Source organism: Hippocampus zosterae, chromosome 2 (assembly GCF_025434085.1).
Source record: "Hippocampus zosterae strain Florida chromosome 2, ASM2543408v3, whole genome shotgun sequence".
Classification (NCBI taxonomy): Eukaryota; Metazoa; Chordata; class Actinopteri; order Syngnathiformes; family Syngnathidae; genus Hippocampus; species Hippocampus zosterae.
Genome location: NC_067452.1, coordinates 39,065,955 through 39,088,041, shown reverse-complemented (window position 1 = coordinate 39,088,041; position 22,087 = coordinate 39,065,955). Strand labels below are relative to the sequence as shown.

Below are 22,087 nucleotides of genomic sequence, written 5' to 3'. Positions count from 1 at the left end.
GCACTTTGTATGCAGCGATGGCTGTTTGAAAGTGCTCTATAAATACTGTTGACTTGACTTGACTTGACTATGTGACTCGCTGTTTTGTTGACTTTCGCAGCTTCTCGTGGACCGTTTGCGGACTTTTTGCAGACTTGAATGAAATATATATATATTTTTTTTTTATTATATGTTTACATATATATTTTAATATATTTACTGTATTTTTCATTCATTTATTCATCTTCCGAGCCGCTTGATCCTCACTAGGGTCGCGGGGGGTGCTGGAGCCTATCCCAGCCTCTCCGGGCAGTAGGCGGGGGACACCCTGAATCGGTTGCCAGCCAATCGCAGGGCACACAGAAACGAACAACCATTCGCACTCACACTCACACCGAGGGACAATTCAGAGCGTCCAATCAGCCTGCCACGCATGTTTTTGGAATGTGGGAGGAAACCGGAGCACCCGGAGAAAACCCACTCAGGCCCGAAGAGAACATGCAAACTCCACACAGGGAGGCCGGAGCTGGAATCGAACCCGGTACCTCTGCACTGTGAAGCCGACGTGCTAACCACTGGACTACCGGGCCGCCCTTACTGTATTTTGTTATTCATAAACTAACCTAACTTATACTTGTTTGACTCCATTAGTATACAGCATTAAGTCATGTTAATTACTTCAAAATCTACTCCTACATGCATGTATACCATTAAATTTGGCCGTATAAATATTATGTACTGTGCGAGGGGGCGGTGCGGTGTCGTGTCGTACAGGAGACTCGAAAATGACAAAATGAGGCAACAGTTTGCAATAAGTTGGCTCGCGCGCGAACCGAGGCTGTCACTTCTAGCGCGGGAGTGACGGCTCGCTGCTCGAAGCTCAATGACGTCACGGGAAACAAGAAAAAAAAAGGACGAGGCATCTTCCAGTTCTTTCAGTCCCCGTCTTCTATTTGATGCGATTGCCGGCTATGGGCCCCACCCCAAAACGATTTTGAGTCGTTTGTAGATGCCACCGCCTGATGAAATGAAGCTCCTCCCATCATTTCAATGTAGTTTCTTGGCACCAAGATTCCATTACAGCATTGCCAAAACGATATTTTTATATTAGACGCGGCTTTGGCCCGAGAGAGGGAAAAACAAAACCGCAAATAGCTTTGTTGACATTATTTTTATGGCAACGAAACCATATAATTCTTGTCTTACTATAAGTAGTAAGACATAAACCGAACATAAACCTAAGAACTGTACTGCATTTCGAAGCCATCTTCAGTTGCCGTTAAGCAGCACAGGTTGCGCTTGTTAATTAGTGTCCCATTTAATTTTGAAAACAAACTTCACGCTCGGCAGGCTTTTATTTTAAATGCCTCCCCCGGGGACCCGAAAGTTACAGCTTTCGAAATTGTCGTGTAGGTCGTGTATTCTACGTGATTTTTATTTTTGGTAATCTCGGTCCGGGGTGAGTCGTTTCCCCACCAACTGTTTTGAAGGGACAAACTTAACGTGTCACATAAATGAATGCAATCGGGTATAGAACTACTCACGTATATTATTTTTTTAACCCTTGGGTCCTTCAAATGAAAAAAACCCTTAAGTTACGCATTTTACAATTTTTGTAATGATGTATTTTGTGTTATACAAACATTCTTTTTTTTTCAAACACTCAAAAGGTTCAGAGGCATCTGTGCTATCCATGCGTATATAGTTTTTATTAGTTCTTTGGGATTTTTTATTCTTTATTTTTTGCAAAAGGAAAAAAAAATTAGTGTCTGGAGGTCCCAACCAAGCCCTTCTACCAATCCCGACCGGACGTGTTCATGTAAAATGCATTGGTTTGAAGGCTCCTGCAAAAAGGCAAACTCATTTGCGATCCTCTGGCGCCACCTAAAAGTTGCAAAATTGGAATGACCTCAACCCAACAATGTGGCATGCATACGTCTGTCCAAGCGAAAACGAAGCGATTGACGTAAAAATCGCGTGAAATGCATGTTTACACATTAGGTTTACGACGCATTCAAAAATATGAATTATAATGGGTCTCTATGGTGCAAAATATGTCAATTGTGAAGATTACGTAATCAAAACCTTTTTTATTATTGCTGCAATTCCTGAGAATTATCAGCCGGTGACATCATGAAATTTAGGCTATTTTAGAACCCCCCCATACGTTTCAGCTCTCTCGTGTTTTTCCGAATGCCTTTGCCTTTGATTCAAAGACATCATTTTACATTTATCGCAAGTGGTGGACTACGAGGGTTAAAAAAAACAATGATCCATTTCAAATATGTGCTCATGGCCATACTTCAGTATAACCGTCCATGAAAATAAATGACTTGAAGGCGAGATCCGGCAGAACTATCAACCTGCTAAACGTTCGAGTAATCGACAACAAATAGATATGCAAAATAATGAAGCGATGCAGTAAGTACGGTGCCAAACCTATTTTGCGCCGAGCCGGTCAGGACTGTGCCCCCGCCTTTTGCTACCCCTACCCACAAAACAAGTCATGACTAGTGGGCTCTCTCTAGACCGAGATACCTCTGTCAAAATGTGACAGAGACAGACAGAGCGACGGAGGTTACATTGGGCAAAAAAAAAGAAATATAGTAGACGCATGGCTTCTTGGGCTTAAGTGAAGAAGACTTGGAGAGGAGAGAAGACCGAGATTATGCGGGGGGACTTGTCTGAAAGAGGATCATGACGGACCTGAGCCGAGCCAGCGTGACAAATCCCGGCATGCACCTGTGGCCTGAGACGCATCGCACCGCGTAAACACACATTTTCACGCTGTCAAGACCTGGATGATGACTTTGCAAGGTGGAGCACTCGCGCTGAATATCGAGTGGATTTCAATTCTCCTTCTTCCTTCCGTTTCCCAATATTCGGTAATATTCACTTGGGATAATGTTGGTTTGCTTAGAGCGACAACCAATATTTTTTTTCCCTTTATCTTCTCTGAATTTAACAAGCAGTTGCTTTTACATTCATTCATTCATCTTCCGAGCCGCTTGATCCTCACTAGGGTCGCGGGGGGTGCTGGAGCCTATCCCAGCTGTCCTCGGGCAATAGGCGGGGGACACCCTGAATCGGTTGCCAGCCAATCGCAGGGCACACAGAGACGAACAACCATGCACACTCACACTCACACCTAGGGACAATTTAGAGCGTCCAATCAGCCTGCTACGCATGTTTTTGGAATGTGGGAGGAAACCGGAGCACCCGGAGAAAACCCACGCAGGCCCGGGGAGAACATGCAAACTCCACACAGGGAGGCCGGAGCTGGAATCGAACCCGGTACCTCTGCACTGTGAAGCCAACGTGCTAACCACTGGACTACCGGGCCGCCTGCTTTTACATTCATTCATTCATTCATCTTCTGAGCCGCTTGATCCTCACTAGGGTCGCGGGGGGTGCTGGAGCCTATCCCAGCTGTCTCCGGGCAGTAGGCGGGGGACACCCTGAATCGGTTGCCAGCCAATCACAGGGCATGCTTTTACATACTTCCTTTATATTTGTTTTTATTGTTCGTTATATGCATCGTCAACCGGCGATTTGCACGTTTTCAAGTTGCATCCGGTCTTGCTTCATTAATGCAACGCAAGTGAGTGTGGATGCCTCCGAGTGGTGACAATTTTTTCAAAAGCTTGCAATCTTTTGCGTGTGTGTGTGTGTGTGTGTGTGTGTATGTCACTTTCTATATCATCTATATTGTTATGACTTTTTGTTATGACATTCCACACTAACACCTCACAATGTTTGTCCACATTATTCAAGCACTCCCTATAGAACAATCCATCCCCACAAAATCTTGACTAAACACGGATATGCCACCACAAAAACTGGGGGTTGCCCAATTGAAGAAAAAAAAATCATATCAAAAATTAATTACATATTTTCAATCAGGGCGGCCCAGTAATCCAGTGGTTAGCACGTCGGCTTCACAGTGCAGAGGTACCGGGTTCGATTCCAGCTCTGGCCTCCCTGTGTGGAGTTTGCATGTTCTCCCCGGGCCTGCGTGGGTTTTCTCCGGGTGCTCCGGTTTCCTCCCACATTCCAAAAACATGCGTGGCAGGCTGAATGAACACTCTAAATTGTCCCTAGGTGTGAGTGTGAGCGTGGATGGTTGTTCGTTTCTGTGTGCCCTGCGATTGGCTGGCAACCGATTCAGGGTGTCCCCCGCCTGCTGCCCGAAGACAGCTGGGATAGGCTCCAGCACCCCCCGCGACGCTCGTGAGGATCAAGCGGCTCGGAAGATGAATGAATGAATGAATGAATTTTCAATCAGGCATGTCAAACTCATTTTTGTCACGGGCCACGTTGTAGTTACGGTTTCCCTCGTAGGGCCGTTATGAATTTGGCGAAACCATATAAATGTTCAATCCCGTCCACTTATTACATAAAGAGCGCACAACAAAATCGATGAATAACTAGTTTTAAAATCAGAAGTCAAGAATAATGTATGTTTTTTTGGCGGATTACATATGACAATTTGAAATATTGGTTCAGACGTCAGCAAGCATCATGGAACTCGACATGCTTGATTTGCTTTCGCGGGCCACATAAAATGATGTAGCGGGCCAGATTTGGCCCCCGGGCCTCAACTTTGACACCTGTGCTTTAAACCATACAGTATTTCAAAAAGTCAGCCAAGACGTGAACGTCAGTGTGCCGTGTACAATACAGCGCCTTTGGCTGCAATTCAAAGGGGGAATATTGATTGGATAGCCCAGTCATTTGAGTTCCAAGCTTCACGGGGGGAACAAATTCAGCTCGTAAACCAGGGCACCGCTGTATTCGGTGCAGGAGGAGAGAGGGAAGCCCCGAGCGCATCATTCCTTCGGGGAAAGGCTCAACCAGAGCAAACGGGGAGCGGAGGCAAGATGCACACACACACACACACACCACACGGACACACACGCTTGTAGCAAAGGCGGGCGCGCGTGCACGCGCGAGCCGGGCGCGCGCCACACGCAGAGGAATTTCTCGCAGCCCGCACATGGACTTTTTAGTCAAGAAGCGGCTCGAGCTCGCTTCGGCAATGAACGTCGGAGGGGGGGGGGGGGGGGCAAGCGGACTTGACTCATCATGACATACGCGATCAGCCATTTTTTTTTTTGTTTCTTCTCTTTTTTTTTTTTAATATAAAAAGAGGTCGTACCTGAGTAACGCGCCGCTCGAGCCTGCCCCCGAATCGTTGACCGCCTTGAATCCGATCTTAACAGGTGAACGCCGGGCGTACTCCGATTGTCGTTGCCCGTCGAACGGCGCGCCTGTTCCGAAAATGCCGATCGTCCGCTCCTGCTCCGCGAGCATCACATCACATCACATCTCATCACAAGTGTCCGCGAGGTTCCGAAGAGGAACAAGTGGGAGTTCAAGCAGCCCCCCACTCGGGTTCTCACAAATCACAAATAGTCCCGCTGAAGTCCCGGAGCCGCTGACTCCTCCTCCTCTCTCTCTTTTCTTTGGATTAGACGAGCTCTCCATCACTTTCAAGTTCCAATTTGATTGGGTGGCGGCCAAAGGGGAGTCCCAACGGATCCCTCCCCCCCCTTCCGCCCCCACCCGCACACGAGGAGGCCAACAACTTTGGATCAGCACCGATAAATTGCTTCACTTCCACAGCACTCCCCACCCACCTGCTGCATAGGCCGGAATGGATTCAAGAGCATTCGGGCATTCTTCGCTGAGAAAACTTTATTCGCATTAATCGTCACCAAAATGCAAAGCGGGTTCACTTTTAGACCGCGCACCTCCCATAAAATAGAGTAAGGGCGGAACCATTTTGAAAAAAGAATCAAATTGCGATTATTATTGTTCACTGCAATATTGCAATTGCGACTCAACCCTTTCATGCAGCCTGTAACCCACTGGTGTCAAAGTTAAGGCTCGCGGGCCAAATCTGGCCCACCACGTCGTTTTATGCGGCCCGCGAAAGCAAATCAACTTCCATGATCCTTGTTTGTTAAATCTGTCCCAAAATCTCAAATTGTCATACGCAATAAATCACGGTAACATTTTTCAAGATGTTTGTTACACTCACTTAAGCAATAATTGAACAAATACTTGACTGATTTCAAAACTAGTGACCCATCTTTTGTGTGTGTGTGTGTGTGTGTGTGTACATGTAAATAATACAATGTGATGATTATTCATCACATTGTATTATTATTTTATAATAATTTATATATATATTTATAATTATATATAAATATATATATATATTATATAAATTTATAATTATTGTAATTATCATTTATTCACAATATATGCATTTATTCGGTTTTACTGTCGTAACGGCCAAAGTGGCCCATAACAAAAATAAATTTGACACCCTAACCTGACAACATGAAAAACTGTCCCCTGTAGTAACAGCTGTCCATGAAAGGGTGAATATGGATTTTTTTTTCAAGGTCCACTTCCCATGTATTTTTTTTTTAACAAACACAACCAATAAATTGATCTGTATCTGTAAATACAATATTAGGTTTATTATACACCCCCTCCCAAAAAAAAAATGGTGGTTGATAAATGAGGCTCACATTAAAATTAACCATGAATTAATATGTCATAATAAATCCACTTCAATTAGAATTGTTAACTTACTCAACACTTGCGCTCTTTTGAACATACGCGATTATTTATTGCAAGAGATATTGCAAGAGCATTGTTGGATTTCTGGATTGCAAACTTCCATGAGGGCCATTTATTGGGCGCGGGGATCAGAGCTGAGGTGACTCCATCCCCGGCGGGCTCCATCGGTTTCATTTCCTGGGTCATCCGATGCCGCGTTAATTGGCCGGTAGGCAAACATCCATCGGAGTAGCAGGAAGGAGAAGCACTTAACGGGCATTTTGCTCTTCCTGTTACAGACTGATGCAGTTAGATTGCAGTGCGCTTAGATCCAAACCCAGACCAGGATTGAGTTCTTTTCAAATCAGTTCAACAATCCGATCCAAAATGGATTCACACTGCATGCTTGAGGTGACACAATTCCAATTGTTTTTTTGCTCTGAAGTGGCTCAGTCATACGGATATTGGTCATAACGTCTTAAAGCGAGGGGTGGGGAGGGGGGTTGGTAAACACAAATGGAATCGTATGTCCTCCGACTGGAAGTAGTCTCCTTCCTGATACGCATCGGTTATCTGTAAACACAAAGATGGGACATCGCCGTGATGAATGGCGCAATCAATGCGCCATCAGTTTGTGCCCTCAAACTCGAGCTAACCCCTCGGTTATGCGGCAGGGCGACGACTTGGAACATTAACGGCAAGTCCATCTCTGAACCAAGACTTGTCGGCAATTATTGCAAACGCTTGATTTCTGTTAAGATGGGCAGAAGCAGTTCATAGGTTGAAGGGGTGGGGGGGCTGGGCGCGTTGTTGACTGCTTGGACTTAAGATATATTCACACTTGCAATTGCACAGGAGTGGCGGCTCGGAAAGAAGGCAGCACCACAAAGGCAATCCATCCATCCATCCATCCATCATCTACCGCTTATCCGGGGCCGGGTCGCGGGGGCAACAGCTTTAGCAGGGAAGCCCAGACTTCCCTCTCCCTAGCCACTTCTTCCAGCTCTCCCCGGGGGATTCCGAGTCGTTCCCAGGCCAGCTGGGTGACATAGTCTCTCCAGCGTGTCCTGGGTCTTCCTCGGGGTCTCCTCCCGGTGGGACATGACCGGAACACCTCACTGGGGAGGCGCTCAGGAGGCATCCGAATCAGATGCCCAAGCCACCTCATCTGGCTCCTCTCGATGTGGAGGAGAAGCGGCTCGACTCTGAGCCCCTCCCGGATGACCGAGCTTCTCACCTTATCTCTAAGGGAGAGCCCGGACACCCTGCGGAGAAAACTCCTTTCGGCCGCTTGTAACCGGGATCTCGTTCTTTCGGTCACGACCCATAGCTCGTGACCATAGGTGAGGGTTGGGACGTAGATCCACCGGTAAATTGAGAGCTTCGCCCTTTGGCTCAGCTCCTTCTTCACCACGACAGACCGATACAACGTCCGCAAGCCACAAGGGCAAGCTCCATTTAAAAAAAACAAAAAACAACAACAATCAAAAAATCTTTAGCCTCTCAAGCCTGAGTGCGTAGCCGTCTTTCGGGCTTTAATATGCCGTAATGACCCCTCCAGAGACATTAGTGCATTATGATTATACACTGCTTCGGAAGTGCTTGCGTCAACTTCCTGTTTGCCAAGGCAAGCAGAACAACAAGCCACTGCCCGGTCCGTCCTACCCAGCAGCCGAGTAAACCTCACTTTGGCACGACATACTTGGCCTCGTCGGGCACCAGGCACCATAAGTCATTATTTAGTGCGATCACAAGCGTCGTTAAAGAGCCTTCATTTGTCAGCAAAGGGCTGGAAACGCCAAGGTTTCCTGACCGCTTTTTGGCTTTGAGATGCCCGGACCGCCATTGTGAAGTTGGAATTGCTTCCGTTACCCCCGCGCATTCATGAGAAGGTCTTGACGGTCACAGAGGCCATCTTTCAATTCATTTATAAATTGCAATAGCAACGATACGCCACTTCATTAGCGAGACGTGCGCACGAATGAGATTCAATACAAAGGCTCGGGATTTAAAACGTTAATAATGCTCAGTTGCAATATTATTAGTTGTGTTGATTGAAACCTACCGTCATTTTCCGGATTAAAAGTCGCACCTAAAAGCCTTTGCATTTTCTTAAAAGCTCACAGCGCGCCTTAAAATCCATTGACCCTCGTGTATGGTCATTACGGTAATATGTCGACAACAAAATGGCTCCTCGTTCGAGACACGCTTACAACGCAGAGTTCAAACTTAAAGCGATCGGTTTCGTAGTTGAACACGGAAATTGAGCAGAGGCAAGAGAGGTCAACGTTAACGAGTCAATGTTAGAACTTGCTGTTGGTGAAGTGAACGGTGTCGCCGTTTTATTCAATCCGTTTTACTGACATCTGATCGCTCTCTGTTGGCATTTCCTTGAACGCAGCTCCATCTAGTGGATGCATCGTAAATTGCGTCTTATAATGCGGTGTGTCCAATATATGAAGAAAAAAAAAAGACAAAATAGGCCATTCATTGAAGGTGCGCCTCATAATCCGGTGCGCCTTTTAGGGTGGAAAATACGGTACTCGTGCATACGAATGAGATTCAATACAAAGTGGCAATTTTATGAGTTGTGTTGATTAAAACGTATAAAGCGGAACCGTAAAAGAAAACGCCCTCTCTCGCCGAGCAGGACGCAGTTCAGTTGGCCATATTCCCAAATATGGTCAACTCAAGAGGCGGCAATTTTTATGCCAAGCGTCTGCCTACTAAAGCTACTTCAGTGCAAACAGGAAAATATGCCGCTAATAGAATCGTGCATCACACGACAACTGCAGCACAAACACTATCCTTCTCTTTGACATGCAGACACAAGCGCACCCGTGCTCTCTCTTGGTTCACTCTCTCTTACCCGGGGCCGTTCTTGCCATGGAAAACCGAAGCAATTTTCAGGCCGTTACAATAAATTATTCCAATTCTCAATATTCCCTTAATTAAACTTCACTTATCACAGTTGGGGACTCAGGAGCTCAGCCATTAAGGAGACAGTTTCGTATTGGGTCCCTATAAGTGTGTGTGTGTGTGTGTGTGGGCACGCGTGTGTGTGCAGGATAAATTGATGTTTTTTGATGACTAGAAATTGCCAGACAGGATGAATCTGCATTTAAAGTATTACGTACAGTATATGCGCCCTGCTATTGACTGGCAACAGTCCAGGCGGAACGCCGCCTCTTGCCCAAAAGCAGCTGTGAGGTTCCCCGACTGGGCTATGCAGTCGAAATTTGGTGGATGGATACTTCACATAAAAAAAAAGAAGCTGACCAGAGTGGTTCGCACACTGCAAAGTCTTTTGCACGCCCCATTCGCAATTGAGTGACAGCATAAGTACCGTATTTTCCGTACTATAAGGTGCACCTAAAAGCATTCAATTTCCTCAAAAGCCGACAGTGCGCCCCACCAAAAAAGTGTTTCATTGCACAAAATAAATGTTTCAGAAAAAACTGTACACAGTTCAATATAAGTGCAATATAAAATATAGCATGAACAATGTATTTGTAGAATAAATATAATAAATTAGCAAATAGCATAGAAAACACAGCATAAGGTGGCTGAGCTCTTTACAATGGTCGCAGGTTTTCACGTATTTTTATTCAGCAGCCTGAGAGCAGTCGAATGTGAGCCCACGAAGTTTGTGTGCCTTTCTGTTGAATCAATCGTCTTCAAAACATTTGTCTTTCATTTATTGTTTTGTAATGCCATTTGTATTTATATGTTTCATCTCCGTGTAGGTGAAAGGTTCTCACGGCTTGCCAATGAAAAAAAACCCCCCAAAAAACGTATCTTTATGGACTTTGTTTCGTGCTTCATGCTACATCCTGAGGGAGCTGCATATGGATCAATATTCTTTTTCTTTTTAATAAAAGCTCTGTAAAGTGCTTTGTTACACCTGCAGCATTTGGAAGACTCAATATAAATAAAGCTGTACAGTATTGTGTTGTATTGTATTCCCGTTAGTGTCGCTCCATCTAGTGGCTGCATTGCGCAACTGCAGCCACTATTGCAGCTTCTCTTCCATTCAATATGCCTTATAATGCAGTGTGCCCTATACATGAAAACAATTTTAAAATAGTCCATTCATTGAAGATTCGCCTTATAATCTGAAGCGCCTTATAGTGCAGAAAATACGGCCAGCAAACAGTTTTTTTAGTCCGCACTTCATTCGTGCATCGTCTGATTCATGCTAGCAATGTCTGCCTGAACTTGTGTGCTAGAAAAGTATTCTTTGGCAACTGTGCTTACCCTTTTGGGTCCTTGATTTATTCGGCATTAAACAAAGTTGAACCGGACTGAACTGCCTACGGATTGAGTCACGTCAAAAGGGCGAGACTCAGCTCTTAATGAGCAAAAATTATAAAACGGAGCTTATTTGATATTCGTGGCTGATGGGTCTGTTGATGATCAATCAGGCCTTGCCCGCTCAATAAATAATGATACAATTTAGGCATTTTGGGGGGAAATCGAATTTGTATTTGCCAAAGTATTGTAAAATGTATTTTAATGTGTAAAATCTGACATTTTAGGGCGAGCTACCTGGGTTGCCGGGGGACCTTGAGCTTGATTCCTGGCTCAAGCTGCTCAGGCATCTTTATCGTGTGGTTAAAGCACATTGCCCGTGGGGAATGATCCGGCTCTCGGTGGAGTGATTTTGAAATAAAGCAATGACAGACACCCTGGGGAACACTGGGAGATGTCTACTCATCTAAAAATATGCTTTAAAAAAAAATACAAAAACAAGAAAACACCCACCAGCGGGAATATGACTGAGAAGTGAAGATGTGTGACTCATTTAAAATTAATCAAGAGGATAAGACACTGGATGAACAGTGTACGTAGAACGTAGAGTCGATGACAGGTGGTGTTTGAACAATTCCACATTTCGAAATTGGTAAGCACTGCAGTGGCATAAAAGTCTTGCCTGCAGTTGCTTTTCAGAGTCTGTCAAGTCAATTCAGAGATTTGTTTCTGAATACATGAAATGTTTGTAGATATTGCTAAAAATGTCATCACAGAGGAGGATGTAGTCCACAACCGTGGAGATAAATTGAAAAATAGTTTGTCAGCATTTGATCGACATTTAGCTAGCTAGCTAGCAACACCCCGTACATTTTCCCTTCAGTGAAATGTTTGTAGATATTGCCAAAAATGTCATCACAGAGGAGGATCGAGTCCACAACAGCGGAGATAAACTGAAAAATAATTTGTCAGCATTTGATCGACTTTTAGCTAGCTAGCTAGCAACATCCCGTACATTTTCCCTTCAGTGAAATATTTGTAGATATTGCCAAAAATGTCATCACAGAGGAGGATCTAGTCCACAACCGTGGAGATAAATTGAAAAAATAGTTTGTCAGCATTTGATCGACTTTTAACTAGCTAGCTAGCAACACCACGTACATTTTCCCTTCAGTGAAATGTTTGTAGATATTGCCAAAAATATCATCACAGAGGAGGATCTAGTCCACAACCGTGGAGATAAATTGAAAAATAGTTTGTCAGCATTTGATCGACTTTTAGCTAGCTAGCTAGCACCACCCCGTACATTTTCCCTTCGGTGAAATGTTTGTAGATATTGCTAAAAATGTCATCACAGAGGAGGATCTAGTCCACAACCGTGGAGATAAATTGAAAAATAGTTTGTCAGCATTTGATCGACTTTTAGCTAGCTAGCTAGCACCACCCCGTACATTTTCCCTTCGGTGAAATGTTTGTAGATATTGCTAAAAATGTCATCACAGAGGAGGATCTAGTCCACAACCGTGGAGATAAATTGAAAAATAGTTTGTCAGCATTTGATCGACTTTTAGCTAGCTAGCTAGCACCACCCCGTACATTTTCCCTTCGGTGAAATGTTTGTAGATATTGCTAAAAATGTCATCACAGAGGAGGATCTAGTCCACAACCGTGGAGATAAATTGAAAAATAGTTTGTCAGCATTTGATCGACTTTTAGCTAGCTAGCTAGCAACGCCCCGTACATTTTCCCTTCAGTGAAATGTTTGTAGACATTGCCAAAAATGTCATCACAGAGGAGGATCTAGTCCACAACCGCGGAGATACATTGAAAAATAATTTGTCAGCATTTGATCGACTTTTAGCTAGCTAGCTAGCAACACCCCGTACATTTTCCCTTCAGTGAAATATTTGTAGATATTGCCAAAAATGTCATCACAGAGGAGGATCTAGTCCACAACCGTGGAGATAAATTGAAAAAATAGTTTGTCAGCATTTGATCGACTTTTAGCTAGCTAGCTAGCAACATCCCGTACATTTTCCCTTCAGTAAAATGTTTGTAGATATTGCCAAAAATGTCATCACAGAGGAGGATCTAGTCCACAACCGTGGAGATAAATTGAAAAATAGTTTGTCAGCATTTGATCGACTTTTAGCTAGCTAGCTAGCAACATCCCGTACATTTTCCCTTCAGTGAAATATTTGTAGATATTGCCAAAAATGTCATCACAGAGGAGGATCTAGTCCACAACCGTGGAGATAAATTGAAAAATAGTTTGTCAGCATTTGATCGACTTTTAGCTAGCAATGCTCTGTACATTTTCCCTTCAGTGAAATATTTGTAGATATTGCAAAAAATGTCATCAGAGGAGGATCTAGTCCACAACCGTGGATATAAATTGAAAAATAATTTGTCAGCATTTGATCGACTTTTAGCTAGCTAGCTAGCAACACCACGTACATCTTCCCTTCAGTGAAATGTTTGTAGATATTGCCAAAAATGTCATCACAGAGGAGGATCTAGTCCACAACCGTGGAGATAAATTGAAAAATAGTTTGTCAGCATTTGATCGACTTTTAGCTAGCTAGCTAGCAACACCACGTACTTTTTCCCTTCGGTGAAATGTTTGTAGATATTGCCAAAAATGTCATCACAGAGGAGGATCGAGTCCACAACCGCGGAGATAAATTGAAAAATAGTTTGTCAGCATTTGATCGACTTTTAGCTAGCTAGCTAGCAACATCCCGTACATTTTCCCTTCAGTGAAATATTTGTAGATATTGCCAAAAATGTCATCACAGAGGAGGATCTAGTCCACAACCGTGGAGATAAATTGAAAAATAGTTTGTCAGCATTTGATCGACTTTTAGCTAGCAACGCTCTGTACATTTTCCCTTCAGTGAAATATTTGTAGATATTGCAAAAAATGTCATCAGAGGAGGATCTAGTCCACAACCGTGGATATAAATTGAAAAATAATTTGTCAGCATTTGATCGACTTTTAGCTAGCTAGCTAGCAACACCACGTACATCTTCCCTTCAGTGAAATGTTTGTAGATATTGCCAAAAATGTCATCACAGAGGAGGATCTAGTCCACAACCGTGGAGATAAATTGAAAAATAGTTTGTCAGCATTTGATCGACTTTTAGCTAGCTAGCTAGCAACACCACATACTTTTTCCCTTCGGTGAAATGTTTGTAGATATTGCCAAAAATGTCATCACAGAGGAGGATCGAGTCCACAACCGCGGAGATAAATTGAAAAATAGTTTGTCATCATTTGATCGACATTTAGGTAGCTAGCTAGCAACGGCACGTACATTTTCCCTTCAGATCGCCGTGGTGGCGTGACCACTTTAGAGCGCTTCGTTGCCGGTCGGGTATTTGATTGGCAACTGGCAACAGAGCAGACACCGTTTCAGTGCGTTCATCCGACACACCCACCCGCATTAGAAAATTATTTGAAATGACAGGGTGTTACAGACAAATTTTCACTTGAATTTTTTGATTATCTTTGATATTATACATCTTAGACTGTGTAAGGTAAAATATTGAGCTTTCTGGGCAGTGGTTTCGACCGCTTACGGTCCGGGTATAACACAAACCATTGAGTGAAAAACGAAACAGGAGCATTCGTCTGAGAAAACAAACCAATAAATAAATATAAAGAAGTGAAATATATCAGAAACACAGCACGTGTACCTATAGGTTCTCAGATTGAAAACCTGTTGCACAACAGTTAATTGGTTACTTTGACTACGCCCGACCCTTCACCGCCGCCATTTTTACAGAAAGAAGAACTTTGGAAAACTACCATCCTGCGTTTTTACTGTCAAAGGTGCCAATTGATATGTGAGCCATCATTAATTTAATTTCTGCTTCGGGGCATACAAAGAAGCTATCGAAAAGGCGACTCTCGCCCACGTGACGGGAAAATTGCGCGGAGCCTGGGTGGCTAATTAAAATTGGCCTTAATTGGGTTACACCTTTGCCTGGGTGAAATGAAATCTAATTAAGTAACAACCACCAGACGTGAATCACTGGGTGCTTTCGTCTGCTCCAACTTATTTGGCAGATACATTGTCTGCATACAGATGCGCGTGAACAATTCCCAGCGTTTCAGTTATTCGGAAGCTTTCGGGCTGCAGCGATTGATTATTGAAGATTGAGAATTCTATCGATGAATCGAGTCATTGGATATAAAAATATGTTTTTTTTTGTTGTTATCGTGATTTAAAAAAATAACATGAGAATGTGAGGTATTGTTTTTGTCCACTTGGAGTCACTGTCTTCACGTTCCACTGTTGTATTTGTGACTTTGGGTATGTGTGACTGGTGAGTGATGTGGGTGCCAGCGAATAAGAATGTAGAGTTAATGGGCTTTTAAGCGGCACCTTGATTCGTCGCAGAGTGCGTAACGTGCAATTGCCGTAACCATCGTCTGAGAAAGCAAGCCCAAGGCCGAAATTTGGCTTCATCCTTGTTTTGTTTTGTTTTTTGGGGGATTTATTCAATGAATCGCCTTGCTTCCATCAATCCGATTGCTCCATCAATTTGTAAAGGTTTCAGTGAGGTTTGAATGCCAGGGTAGAAACAAATTTTCCCTTGGGGGCAAATCAAGCATCGTGATTGTATTTATCTATTTTTTTTTCACAAGTGTAAAAATCATCAACTTCATGATATCGCAGTTGTCCTCCTTTGATTGTAAAATGTAGACTGCGAATAGCCTGACGGGGGCGGGGGGGCTCTTTTCTCGCGCTGACAATGTCTCCCATTGAGGGACCAAAAATGGACTTTTGCTGTAGCCCAATTTCTGGCAGTATCAGGTCAGGTTCATGACAAGACAGAAGATGAAGAAGTCCCCCCTTAGTCCCGTGACCCGCCGACAACCTCCAGATGCCTCTTTTAACAGGAAAATCTCGCCAAAGAGTTGGAAAAGTTATTTTTAAAAAAGGTGTCATCTTTTGTCCTGGTTTCCTGTCTCGAGGAGGGTCCCCGTCTAATTTGGAGTTGTGGAGGCCGGCCGGCAGTGTGTTGTGCCTGAAAATGTAATCTACATGCTAATTATAATGCCGGGCTAAATGCCGCTCCTCTGAGCTCAAAAACGAAAAACCCAGAGGCCGGCGGGAGAAGGAGAAGACTGGAGCTGGAGAGTGATTACCATTTGACTTGCCACTTCATGTGAACAGCAATTAACTGCAATCTGAGTTTGTCCCTTTACCCAGCACCCCCACCCCCCCAGCCCTACCCCAACCCCACCTCTGTGTCTTTCAGCCTGTCATCTTTGTGACAGCCGCTTTCATTTGTTCCTGTGTTGATGACTTTTAAAACTGGTTCGTGTTTGGACTTTCAGGACGGGAGGGGATAGAGGGGGGTGCGGAGGGACTGATAGACCGTAACATGAAATGTAAACACAAGCCTCTGAAGGTAGCTCCAAATCTGTCCAGTTTATTAATAACCCCCCCCCCCCACCCCACCGCCCCTATGATTGTCAAATCTAACACTCCGCCCAGTTTTTCTTGGAGAAGAAAACCCTGTGAGCCGCTCGTTCTTTTTGCAGAGTTCAACATCCCCATATCAGCCATTCCAAACTTCCACCTCCATCTGACCCTGCCCCCCCCCCCTCGCCACGTGAAACGAATGCGGCTCACACCAAACGATCCGCGCTCGCACTCTCACCGAGGGACAATTTAGAGTGTTCAAATCAGCCTGCCATGCATATTTTTGGAATGTGGGAGGAAACTGGAGTACCCGTAGAAAACCCACGCAGGGCTGGGCAGAACATGCAAACTTCACACAGGAAGGCCGGAACCGGGGGTCAAACCCACGACCTCGCCACTGTGAGGTCGACGCGCTAACCACTGGACCAGCGGGCCTCCCACAAGGTAATTTTTTTTTTGTCGTTTTGAATTTTTACCCACGCCCTGCGATTGGCTGGCAACCGATTCAGGGTGTCCCCCGCCTACTGCCCGGAGACGGCTGGGATGGGCTCCAGCACCCCCCGCGACCCTAGTGAGGATCAAGCGGTACGGAAGATGAATGAATGAATGAATGAATGAATTTTTACCTCTACGTATGGTTTGGTCCATCTGCCATCTGTAAGTTTGTCTGCATTTACAGGATTCTTTTCAAACTTTTCTTCGGAACGCATACAGAAGACAGTGGTTGCTGGCCAAAGGACTATGCTGCCATCTGCTGGCCCAAAATGTCATTACATTACAGCTCAAATGACATTTTCTATGAGTTCATCCGTTTGCAAGAGCGGGTGGAGTCACGTGCTCTTTGCTGCAAATCCCGAGTCAATGCTGCTTATCCGGAACAGGGTCGCGGGGAGTTGCCTGAGCCGACACCAGCTGACTTCGGGCAGATGGCAGACTGCACCCTGAACTGGTCGCTAGTTAGTCACAGGGCACAGAGACAAATAACCACTCACACCGTCACTGAGTGGGAACCGAACCCACGCTGCCCGCAAGTCCGGTTTTAACTATTTTTTTTAGAAAATGTTTTTTTTTGTATCAGTTTTATTTTTTTTTACACCGTATATGGAGTGTTAAGTGCAACATAAATAAAAATAGGTTGCTATCAAATATTCCTTCTTCTGTACAAACGTACAGCGATACTGAAATAAATAAATTTTAAATTAACCCTGAAAATTCATGACAACGAAAGACGAAGAGCAAGATGTCCGCTGTAATTGTAGGTCAGTTTAGTTTTTTAAATGTATGATGCCGTTTTAGTTTTTTTTTCCCTTTTCATTTTATTTCATTTACGATTTTTTAGATGTTTTTATTTTAGCTACGGTATGTCGTTAGTATTCATTAACTCTTACAACCTTGATCAGTACCACATGCCAATAAATCACTATAACAATATTTTGCCCAACCAACAAGTCATGTGCTTTGGATAAGGTCAAACCAAAGACAGCTGTGTTTGTAGTCGTCAAATTACACATCACGTGCACCGTTTTAACACAGACAAAGCTAAAAATACAAAGTTGATGAAAAAAATCCAATTTACAATTCATCAAAAGAACAATTTGACTTCTTTTATGACTTCGCTCACACCATGTGGAATGTTCTAGCTTGCCCGGGGACCGGGCTTTGCTTTCTTCTCTCATCGCCAATGGGCAATTAGCCACATAACCATCGCGAGCAGGAAATGGGATGCACAGGAACTGTCAATAAGATGATAGTGGGGGACTTGGAAAAGGGGAGCGGAAAAAGGGGAAGAGAGAGAGAGAGAGAACATGGTAACCGCCCAAGAAGATATCTGACACACACACCGGCAGTCCAACAAGCCAGCTGACTGCTATTTCCAGCATCATGAGATGACCCGCCAGCTGTAGCTTGGGAAGTAGAGGTTGACGGGGGGGTGGGGGGGGGGGGTGAGAAGGAAAGAGAGAAAGAGAGACAGAGTCTGTCGACTTTCCTGGAGCTGGCCCATCAGTACACCATTCAAGGACATTCTGTATTTACACGCTCTAAAAGAGGACCTCAGGTCTCATCTCATCACTATGTGATGGATTCGGTGTCCACTCAAACATCCCCACACCAGTTGATCTGCTTCACAAATGTTTTTTTTTTTTTTTATTAAACGATATACAACAAAGGCGGCCCGGTAGTCCAGTGGTTAGCACGTCGGCTTCACAGTGCAGAGGTACCGGGTTCGATTCCAGCTCCGGCCTCCCTGTGTGGAGTTTGCATGTTCTCCCCGGGCCTGCGTGGGTTTTCTCCGGGTGCTCCGGTTTCCTCCCACATTCCAAAAATATACACTCTAAATTGTCCCTAGCTGTGAGTGTGAGTGCGAATGGTTGTTCGTTTCTGTGTGCCCTGCGATTGGCTGGCAACCGATTCAGGGTGTACCCCGCCTACTGCCCGGAGACGGCTGGGATAGGCTCCAGCACCCCCCGCGACCCTAGTGAGGATCAAGCGGTTTGGAAAAAGGATGGATGGATATACAACAAAAACAACAAATGAAATGCTATTCTAGAAAAAAAAAAAGTGAACGGGGAGTCGGCACGGCGCAGACATTCGCCAAATACTCTCCATGCGACTCGTTGGATTGATGAGGACATGATACTGTTCCGAAACTCATGACAAACTTCCACGCAAAACGATTTTGTTTTTTGTTTTTTCTAAACACAGCACTCTCAGCTGGATGCGGTGGGACATTTCCCCCAACTTGGCTCCAATGAACAGTGTCCTGTACGAGAAATTAATTCTTTGGTCCGAACTGATCTTTCTCCGAATCTGCACCAGAATTTTCTCGTTCGTGGCTTCTGCTTATCCAGCCCCCGCCAAAGTTTTGGAGCCAATAGATTTTGTGGAGATTTTTGCCTAATTCGTAGTGGTTACAAAAAAAAAAAAACAAGCAACAATTGTTGATCAAAACGGAATGTGTGAAAAAAATTTAATTTTTTTTTTCTTTTCGGTTTAGTTCAGGGTGTCAAACTCATTTCACATTGTGGGCTACATACAAGGCCGTGGTAGATGTCAAGTGGGCCGGACCATTAAAATGATACCATACTCTGCTAGAAATAACCAAAATAATATTTATTTCTTTTGTTTTGGTCTAAGGAAGCATGAGAAAATGTTGAAATTTAATAAGCATATCATTTACCTAACATTTCATGAAACACCTTCACATATATGCATTGCAACGTAGTAAATTGCATTGAAAAATATAGTCATGCATTTTAGGATTTAACGAGATTTATAAAGAAAGGAGATTTAAACCTTTTACACATGTGCGTATGAAATCTAAACGTAATCCCTGCCTACACTTTACAAACTAAGGAGAGTGCAATTAAACGTGTAAAGAAGAAAGTATTTGCATGTCCTTGATAGCATCTCCTGTGTTGGTGTCTGTCTCAGTGACAGACTGAGACTTCTGTTGTCTTCTTCTCTGATCAAAACAGTGTGTCCACCTAGCGGCTAATCCATGAATTGCACCATATCAAAACTATTCATTCCGTGTCTTTTTTTTTTTGCATGTTTTTACTTTTAAATGATCCTGCGGGCCTGATCGAACATCTGTGGGGACCAGTTCTAGCCCGCACGCCGTATGTTTGACACCAAAGGTTTCGTTTCAGGTGTCATTCAGGGCAGAATTGAGACCTTCAGCATGTGACGCCTTCGGCTGTGTGGTATTGGAGAGCATATTCGTTCTCTTGCTCGCGACGCGCCAATCGAAGCGGCGTTGTAAAATTGCCGCCTGGTAAGAAATCAGTTTGCGAAGCTTTATGACCGTCGCACTTCTCCGGCGCGTAGCACTATTCACGCCATCCGAGGCAAGTTTCTCGAAACAGAATCTGTTCATGACAAACCCAGTAGCAGCTGGGAGTTAGCGACAAAAACGACGAAAACACCAAACTCCATGAAAAGCGAGGGGGGAGTCGATCCGGAAGAATGCACTTGTACTCGCCACCGGTAAACAAAATCGATGAAGCAGATGTTCCAAAGCTTGATAAAGCTTTACCTTGACTGACTTCGGGTTGTTCGCAGGCTTCAAGCGGAAGCTCGTGAGGCAAAGCAACCTTCGGTCAATACATGCAAAGCTTGATCACTAGTCCAAAGCATCCGCTGAATGGAGCTTTAGCCGACGCCAAGGCGCAGAGCGGCTGACTTGTGTGGCGGATAGATGCTAAATATAATCGCAAAAATTATTTGTTTACAAGTGAGTACAAACACTCGGGAGACATGAATGTAAAAGTCTGTCATGCTGTCTTGACAAAAAAAAAAAAACCCCGATTGCACCAGTCGAAAGCTGCTAGCTTCCTTCAGTTGACCAAAATCACAATTTTTTTTTTCTAAAACGCATCACAACCAAAATAAATCCTCGACACAATCTGCGGTCAAAATTTCTGTCGTGAGAAAAAGGCTCGACCATCACTGACGGAGTGACGGACTTTCTGTTGGTACTGAGGGAACGCCCACCTCTTGTAACGACCAATCACGGGTCGCGCAGTTTTTTTTCCTGGGTTTGGTCACGTGACTTTGACATGCCGTGCTTGAGGCTGTGATGTCATTTTCAGTCGACAGCAAGAGGCAAAATAGCTTCCCCCCCCCCCCCAGATGGATAAAATAGGGTGGATTTTGCTGCTTGCTTCTTATTCCATAAACAATATATATTTTTCAAGTTTTACACGAGTGGGGCCGCATAGGACATATTATAAAGAGTTATAATAGACATGAAATTGTATTTTTTTTTACCTTTGAGCTTCAGTAAAATGTATTTATTTTATTATTGACTACGAATTACAGCAAAAGTTGAACAAGCACTTGTACTTCGACCGCAGTGTTTTCTGTACATCTGCCGAACTGCAATGTGGGAAAACTTTAGCCACCACTGATTTCTCTCAGGTGGAACCCACATATGAGCATTCCCTTTTTGGTTATTTTATTAAAATGGTATATCAAAAAAATGATGTGAAATGTATGTTTTTTTTTGTGGGGGTGAACTGGTAAACTTGTCGTCAAATGATTTGCATTTTCCCTCGGACGAAAAGTTATCTTGTCCTACCAGATCGACACTTGATGATTTCCCCAAATTCGTCCTCCAGCGCCTCGTCGCAATAGTCCTCGGGTCGAACAGCCTCCGCCATGTGTCCACTGGGAAACCGGGTCTAAAAATCTACTTTATGGGTCAAAGAATCGGATAATCCAAAGGGGAGCTGGATGGAGCAAAGTCTCCAGAAGCGGCAGCCACAGACTGGACGCGGGAGGCAAACTCCAGCCAAGAAGGGGGGGGGACGACGACGGCTGAGATGTGTCTCGCCCAACGAGATGGATCCAAGCAGGTGTGCGGACTCGGGAGTGGGGTGGCGTGGGGTCGTCGCCGCGACATTCTCATCTCGAAATAGTCCGTTGTCTAGCGGTTTTCGTTCGCAGACGCCATGCGTAAAAAACGACACCAGGCGGTTCTTGCCGATAAAAATATTATTTCACTGACATTCCAAACATTATCCGGTAGACATTTTTGTCTCCATTATGAAGTCTCGGGTACTTCCGGGTGGAAAAAGATCAAAGCATTCTAACAACCGTGCCATGGCATACATTTCTTTAAGAAAAATTACACACACACAAAAAAAAAATAATCAATTGACATTTGCAGTGGACCCCCGTTATTCGCGGAGGATAGGGACCGGACCGGCCCACAAATATTGAAAATCCACTTCTGTATTATTGACGCCCATTGAAATGCATAAAGGGTTTTTTTTTTAACCTTAAAATCTAAGATATCCTTTATTCGTCCCACACTGGGGAAATTTACAGCCTCCAGCAGCAAG

General features: G+C 44.2%; 1 protein-coding gene across 15 annotated transcripts in view; it reads right to left on the bottom strand.

Annotated features, from left to right (window-relative positions):
- Positions 1-21,554, bottom strand: part of dmd (dystrophin) — a 173,131-nt gene extending 151,577 nt beyond the window's left edge. For 10 of the 15 annotated variants that reach the window (XM_052059063.1, XM_052059053.1, XM_052059057.1 and 7 more), the window contains exon 1: positions 21,322-21,553. In XM_052059063.1, coding sequence (XP_051915023.1) covers positions 21,322-21,403 — 82 coding nt within the window. In that variant the 5' untranslated portion in view covers positions 21,404-21,553. Of the gene's footprint in view, positions 1-5,137; positions 5,289-21,321 lie in introns of those variants that run through there. The other 5 variants (XM_052059060.1, XM_052059062.1, XM_052059065.1 and 2 more) reach the window with 3 other exon arrangements.
- Positions 21,555-22,087: the final 533 nt, after the last annotated feature.